Source organism: Salvelinus alpinus, chromosome 24 (assembly GCF_045679555.1).
Source record: "Salvelinus alpinus chromosome 24, SLU_Salpinus.1, whole genome shotgun sequence".
NCBI lineage: Eukaryota > Metazoa > Chordata > Actinopteri > Salmoniformes > Salmonidae > Salvelinus > Salvelinus alpinus.
In genome coordinates, this window is record NC_092109.1 from 13,155,329 (window position 1) to 13,163,215 (window position 7,887).

A 7,887-nucleotide genomic window follows, 5' to 3' on the forward strand; every position below is an offset into this window, starting at 1 on the left:
TTAACATCCTATTTCTGCAAGTAGACATGTATCGGTTAAAAGTAGGAACTGAAAAGTCCATTCTAGAATTAAGTGATGTGTTAAAATAGCAAAAACCACATAGGCCTCTATAAATTCAATTACAGTGTGAATGTTCTCTGAGGGAACAAAGTGTTCTGTCTTATCACTGATGACATCAATGCTGTGCCATAATGCCACACCATTCAATTTGCATAACCTCAAAAAGACACCCAGCTGTACACAGTTCTGCAACTGAAAAGGAGCCTTTTGTCTTTCTTTTTTGTCTGGTATGGGTACATGGATGTCACAATGTGGAAAATTTGCTATTTACTTCAATAATAACACTGAAAAGTTTCACTTTTTTTAAACAAATGTTTATTTTCTTTAAACAAAGCCCAATACACGATTGAAGCAAAACTGGGGAATATTGGTAAATTGCAATCAACATTTCTGTAACAATCACCTCACAGGTGAATGTGTCAACTGAGGGAAAAAAGAAAAGTCTAACCCTCAAAATGGTGCAGGTTTTTCCAAAGAACAGAGTGTAGAACAAGACGACATTTTGGACAAATGTAAAACAAACAAGACCAGCCTGGGATCAAACTACATTTATACAACAAACTTGAAAAGGTATAAAGGTATACTGTAGTACAATGGTTATTTGTCCCAGAGGTGGCATAGTAGTTTGAATCCAAACTTGCTTTGTTTTAGCTGGTTCAGAAGTTATTGGCCTTTAGTGTACCAATGTGAGCAAAGCAAAAGAGAAACAGTTAACGTCAGATGTGCGAGAAAACGATTCATCTTAATGTGTAAAAATAAATTCCACATGATGATCATTTTGGTCATACACTGACGCAAAACTGTTACACAGTGTGAACACATCTCGTACACATTGCACTGACTATTTTGTGCGTTAAGTTTGTTTACGCCTCCCAGGGAGGCTCACAAAAGGTAATGGGGTCATACATGTTAGGGGGGGGGGGAAATGCATTGTTGTAAACAGAACCCACACCAAAAGGCACCGCTCCCGTTGCCCTGTTTAACACATGCATACTATTCCACCCAGAGAGAAGAAAATACGTTTATCCAACATTGGCAACACTTCTTTCCCCCCGAATGAAACATATCTAATGCCTCTCTTTCTCTTCAACCTTTAAGTATACCATGAGATTTGTGGAAATTTACTCCCTGCAAATATACAGGTATAATAGTGGTGCCAGATTGAAACCTCTCACTAGCCATTTATGTCAAAGGGGGAATTAAAAATACAATTTAATAGGTTAATCCTCACACTACACATTTATTTCATGTTTCTAATAGGGATAGATGATGTAGAGGGTTTTATTTGCCAACAATGCCAGCCAGTGTTGATTTAAACAAATTACTTTCAGGCGAGTAGGCCTACTTCTGAACGAAAATGTCACCAAACTAAAATAATTTGATTTAATTTTTGAATTGACTGGGCTTGGATGATAGTCTAATTCAAAGTTAATCATAATATTTTCTAATGAAAACTCCATACATGCTGACGGTGTAGTATAGATTAACACTAATTTAGACTCATGGACATTTACATCTTGGAAAAAAGTCAGGGTCGAAAAATAGTTTTGGGAAATGTGCAGCGGTGACACCAATGTTTACTAGTGGGTTGGCAGCTAAATTTGGGTACTTTCTCCAAGTAACAGAACCACTTGGTATACAATGTCGTATGAGAATAAGCAATCACGGACTATTTGAAATGAGTTGATCCACCTACGTAAACAACTCAAAAGATTTTCTGATACAGAAAAAATACAATGTGGACAATGCATAGGGGAAGATAAAATGTCTCCCAATTGATCTTTTTAATAACAATTTCCATCATTTCAAGACACCGATTTGCTGTGATTTCCTTGGGGAAAGGTTATATAACAAAATAAATCTATACTGTTGTTTCCATGGAGATGGTTGAAAAGGTGAGTACAACATGCACCATTATGATTGCAGTAATCAACAAATATTCCCATCATTCTAAAATGGCACCCTATTCCCTGTATACTATAAGGAATAGGGTGCCACATGGGCTGCTACCGTTGTTTCGACAAAGACCTAAAAACACGTGGCTATGTTAGAAATATTTCTTGTGACTGAAGCAACTGTCAAATACTCAAAAAGGCTCTGCCTGAGAACATCAGTTTGAAGCAAAAAAAAGTACTAATAAAATACTCATCTTTCCCCATCTTTATATCCGTTGCTGATAAAGTCATTTGTAATAAAGTATATGTTACTATTATTTACTTTCTTAAAAATCGGAAGCAGTTTTTACCGTGGCATTTTGACACAAAATATCCTCTTGGATATTTACATGGGAAATACACTTTCTCAAGCATTAATAACAAGCTTATATTATGGGTTTGCAACAGCATAAAAACAACTTTGTAGAAATAAGGGAGACACATAATTGCATAGCAGATTAGGACATAACTGAACAGTAACTGAGCTTTTTTTTTGGTATGGTGCGGTAGGTTTGCTGTGTACTGACGTTCCCCTCTGTATATATACATAATGAAGTATTTCCATTTCAAGTCTGTTCATATTTTCACTCATCCACAGTAGAGAACAGTTTAGAGTCTCTGCACTGTAAGTCCATAGGAGTCTTTTCAAGAAAACGATTATACTTTGTCAAAAGTGCCATTTTGCTACATTTATCAGCTGATCCATGGTCTGCCACTGAACACTTACACGTGTGTTAGACACCCCCAACAGCTTTCAGATACTGTGAGTTTGTCACATGGACACACACTCACACACAGACACCCGCAGGGAGATAGACTTGAAAGTAAAAACGCAAGAAGGGGGAAAAGAAAAAGAAAAATGATGCACTCAAGTTTTATCTGCGTTTTGACATTCCAGCTGGTAAAGCTTTGAAAAGAACAAGCACCATTAGGAAAAGGCCTCCAATGTCCTCCGCTGGGGAGAGAGTTCAGCAGTTTCACCTCGACTCTGTGCTCCCACAATACGCACGAGAGACAAAACTACATTCAGGCTCTCGCCACTGCTCACAGTCAGTTCAGTCACTGAACATGTTTTCAGGCTTCGCTTTGCGTTAGTCTCTTTAGTCCTTTCCTCTCTCGTGAGTCAAAAGTCTGTTAGTAGGCAAGACACGGGCCTATTTTTTATTTTTTATCTTTGTGTCCAAAGTCCGAGCACAATATATAAATATACATTTTTAGGAAAACAAGTCTCTCATGTTTTTGCCCAACTGAATGGCCAGGAGGGTCCTCACCGCTTCTGCTGTGCGTAGACGGGGTGCGCTAGCGTAACATTCAGAGAGTCATTGTGCTGGACCAGTGACGTGTGCTGATAGTGGAGGACCAGTTCTTTGAGCGAGTTGTACAGGTTGTAAGGTTCGGCGAAGCCAAACCCTGAGGGCGTCTTGTTGATGACACAGTGCTTCACCTCACCTTCCACACTGGAGAGGAGAGACGGAGAAGGAGAGAAACGTCAAGACAAATTCTATTAGGCCAGGTTGTACTTTTACGTTCCCAGCACTAGGGCACACCTGACTCTACGACGTGACTAATCATCAAGCCCTTGGTCACACGAGGTTCACTCTAGACATGGTTGAGCTGCAGTGTCTACACTGAAGGCTACACCAGTTCCTGTAAAGTCTACAGTCTCCGAATTTGTGTTTGCAGTGCCAACGACACTGTGCTGAACAGTGTAGAAGCAAACAGCTTGACTTCAGGTTGAGGTAAACAGAAAGGGTGTAGTGCAGCACAGTCTGATCCTTCAAGGGAACACTGTCAAGCTACAGCCGTACAAACGCTGAGGTAAATTATGTTGCATCAGTAACCAAATGCTGGTAGGATCAGTTCAGGATCAGGTAGATGCTTACATGACTATACTATAGTACGAAAGTAGAAGGAGTACAAGGTCTTTATACGTACACAACACTGCAGGCGTAGCATCCTGCCTTGCTGCTGTCTCGGACCAGGAATGTTCCGTCTCTCTTCCCCCGGAGGAGTGCCTCAGCCTGCAGCCGGTTGATGTTGCCCAGCTTCCAGGAGCGCTCGTCGTGGTGTGGGAGGTCCTCATCGTCATCCACCATAGAGTATTGACTGGAGAACATAGATGGACGGAGGGAGTTAGATACTTAAAGTTTGATATCGAATGGCAAACTATTTAACAATGGTGCGATGTGATTCCCCATTGCTTGTCCCATAACTTTGTCAACGTTAGATACCAGGATCATAAAATGTATGGAAGGTCAGTCTATAATACTCACTCTTCTGTGTTCTCGTTCTTGATTTCCAGCCACTCGTTGAGCTTCTTCTGCCTGACACCCTTCTGGGTCAACCACCTGGAACACGAGAACCATGACAAGACCGATTAGAGAATGGAAGTATTGAGACCTTTACAAGACATTCCCATCACCAGAAAAATAAAGTTAATTGATTTGAAACTAGGAGGTGATACTTACATGAGGTACTGGTCCCTGGTCTTGCGGAGCTGGATGAGGTCGGGCTTGATGCTGTTCATCCGTTTGTCGATCTCTCGGTAGTCAGCGGCCTGCTTCTTCAGATCCTCCTCCAGACGCCGCTTACTGTCCACGATCTCACTGATACGAGACTTCAGTTTCTCATAGTTGCCCATGATCCTGAGGAAAACAATAACTCAGTTATGAAGAATTAAGAAATTGATTAGATAAGAAAACAAAATGTCCAAATTGTATTTTTTTGGCAGTTTTTGGGGGGTCTAGATCAAGTCCTTACCTCTGGATCTCCTTGTCATTGCCTTCCCTCCTGAACTTCTCAATGTATTCTTTGCTGTACCGCTCTTGCGTTTGGCACTGCTCCTCGAAGATCTTGATGGTTTCGTTGAAGGCTTCGATCGCTGTCCTCTTCATTTGGATTTCCTGAGACGTCCTGGTGTACTCCTCGTAGAGGCGGTCGTACTCTCGATTTTTCTCCTGGTACTGCTGGTGGTACTCGTGGAGCTTCTTCCCCACAGCCTCGATGTTGTCCTCCTTCACCACCTGATCCTGAGGAGGGGAGGCGAAGAAATGGAGTAGAGCTGTAGATTGACACTGACTAATTTGCCAAGGCTTTTGAGCTATGACGCATTGTGTGAAAAGTAAATAAATAACGTTTATGATCATGCTGACGGTTACCTGCTGGTGTTTGGAGACGGGGAACTGCAGCTTGACGTCTAGCTTGGGGTTGTATTGGGCCAGCGACTCGTTGCGGTAGTGGTTGATGAGCTCCACCACTGAGTTGAAGGTCAGGGGGTCCGAAAAGCCGTACTTCCCATCCCGGTGGAATATCTTGATCAGCTTATTGTTACCCCCTTTTCTGTAAGTGGAGACCAATAGGGAGGGGGGACCAAATACAAATGAAATATTCAACAAACACTAGTTATAGAGGACGTGCGAAGTGAGTCTTTTTCGAGGGAAGGAAAAAGACTTACCTCAACGTGAGCGTGTAGTCGCCGTGCATCTTAGTGGAGGCATCACGGACCAAGAACGTACCGTCGGCCGTGTCCCTCAGCTTCTCGTTGACCTCCTCGCGGGAGATGTCTCCCCAGTACCATTCGCCGTCCTGCAGCGCCATGTTGTTGTTCATACCGTTGTTAGTGACAGCAGGGGCCGTGGGTTTGGGCGGCTTGGGAGGTAGGGCTGTATTGTTCGAGAGGGGAGAGAGATGGCTGCTTAGTTCATGTGATGATGAGACAGTCAATTGCCTAGTGCATTAAACAGGAGCATGCCGTTATCAGGAGTGTTGTCACTCCTGGCATAGTCTATATAATGTAACGCTAAGCCAGTATGCCAGGGGGGAGCTGAAAGGGGTTGTAGATAATATATATTACTCTATTTCTGCGAGTGGCAAATATTATTCCATTTGCTTAGTGGATGATTAAGAGAGAGCCATTTGAACCTGATCGAACGTCTGCGGCAGTTAGAACAGTGGGAGGATACTGCTTTCTCCCTCCAATCCTTTCCACTAGATTACATTGGGCTGAAATAATACCACTGCTCTCCAACATTGAGAGAGAGAGCAAGAGAGAAAGCACAAGCGAGAGAGAAAAAAAAAGAGTGAGTGAGTAAGGGAGAATGGATTACATTCAAGAAAAAAAGAGCCCCTTCACTCCCCCGTGTTGGGACCGAACCATAAATCGCAACAACGAGAAATCAACCCCATCTGTTGCCCCAATTACATCGTAAACAGATAAATCTCTGCCTTTCTGCAAAACGGCCACAAAAAAAGGGAAAAAATAAATGACACTGCAAAATGTCAGACCTAAATGGAGAGCAGCTTTGAGCCTGCAGCTCAAATGCAAAAAGCTGTAAACCATTGCAGAATCATCCTGTAAATCCTATAACTCAGCCACATATCCACCAATATAACCGCCAATGAACCCACCAAGCTCCATTGACGAAAAAACCTCAGACATCACCACGTTGAACACATCCAGTCCCTTCTCTTCCAAATGGTTTCTTCTTAGCAACAGCATTCTCCCTAACGCAGATCCCCCATTCCTATTTCATGCTGCTAGCACTCAGAATCAATAAGCCCTAATCGCTGCATTGGAATGGTTAATCACACGAGTGACTCAGGCTCACTCGATATAGCTGCCACTCTTTCAGAGGAGCAGGCAGGAGGGAGCTGAGCTGAAATGGCAGAAGGCTATTTTTAAACCACTAGAGCTGCTTCACTCCCTTTGTTCCCTATCTGCCTGCTGTCCTGCTGCAGTGTACCTCAGACTTCAACGTAGCAGGAGAGACACCGAGCCATGGGCATAATATACATATTTATAACATGAGCCATATCCATGGCGATGGAATAATGTATGCAAATGTGCTGTTCCCTTTAGCTGTATTTCTCCAAAGCTGGATCTTTCCAACAGCCTACTGGTTGCAGCAGTGCCTAAATCCACGGATCCAGAAGAGGTGATCAGAGATGGCCAGAGGGTATGGCAATGCAAGCAGCAGTTTGGGCTGACAGCCAAGGTGACATTTCACCGCCACCAGAACTCACATTTGCCTTGGGAACTTCCTGCGCTGCTGCTGCTAGCCTTAGACCATCGTACCCCTGCCATACAATGTCTCAGCACGCATTGAGACAGACGTGTCATGCAACACCCAGCGCTAATGAGCTAAGTCAGTTTGCCTACCTGGAGGGTCCAGCTCTAGGTAAAATAAAGGTTCAGAACCGACGTCAAAATCGGGTCTCGGACAAGAGTCCTCCAAATCCTCCCATGTTTCAGAGACAGCCTTGTTGCACATTTGAATGATACAATCGTAATCCGTTCTGAATGGAACCCTGCTCTCTTCGTAAAACCACCTCAAAAACCCATTTTAAAAAGCCGTCTTTAAAGGCAGCTTGCCTGCTTCCTTGCTCAGTAATGTGTTACATCACTTACCACAGCCAATAGCGCGGGGGGGGACTGTCAACAACAACTCCTGCATCTTTCATTTCCTGAAAGCGATGATGTCATTTTGAAAGCTCACTGGCCTTTTCCCATTTTAAGTTGCTGCTATCCCTCAACGTGCACAGTCCATGTAGTGCAAATCAGTGTCTATATAGACTAGAACACACACAGGCTAAAATAGCCCTATAATAATCTGTTTAAGTACACAGCATCCTTTCCAGATAGATCCGACTATAGCTGCTGCGAACATCTTCTCTTAGCTCTAACGCAGCTGGAGTGAAACGAATCTGCAGCCTTCTCTCTGTCTCTCCTGCTCTGTAGCTCTCAGCCCTCCCTCCCGCAGATTGCTCAATCCCTCCTCCCCGCACGTGTCGTGTACCGGTTTAGTCCAGCCCACTGTTGGCACAGAGACAAAACCAGATCTGCTGCTGCGGCACGTAGGCAGGCCAGGCTGAGCAGCTCCACTACACGTCCTAA

At 43.5% G+C, this 7,887-nt stretch overlaps 1 protein-coding gene across 4 annotated transcripts in view; it reads right to left on the reverse strand.

The window, feature by feature from the left end:
- Positions 1-352: 352 nt before the first annotated feature.
- LOC139552196 (phosphatidylinositol 3-kinase regulatory subunit alpha-like) overlaps positions 353-7,887 on the reverse strand; it is a 39,583-nt gene continuing 32,048 nt past the window's right edge. For 2 of the 4 annotated variants that reach the window (XM_071363664.1, XM_071363668.1), the window contains 7 exons: positions 5,449-5,656; positions 5,153-5,333; positions 4,755-5,023; positions 4,463-4,639; positions 4,268-4,342; positions 3,930-4,100; positions 353-3,451 (listed from right to left, as the gene is read on the reverse strand). In XM_071363664.1, coding sequence (XP_071219765.1) covers positions 3,262-3,451; positions 3,930-4,100; positions 4,268-4,342; positions 4,463-4,639; positions 4,755-5,023; positions 5,153-5,333; positions 5,449-5,656 — 1,271 coding nt within the window. In that variant the 3' untranslated portion in view covers positions 353-3,261. Of the gene's footprint in view, positions 3,452-3,929; positions 4,101-4,267; positions 4,343-4,462; positions 4,640-4,754; positions 5,024-5,152; positions 5,334-5,448; positions 5,657-7,152; positions 7,328-7,401; positions 7,716-7,887 lie in introns of those variants that run through there. The other 2 variants (XM_071363667.1, XM_071363666.1) reach the window with 2 other exon arrangements.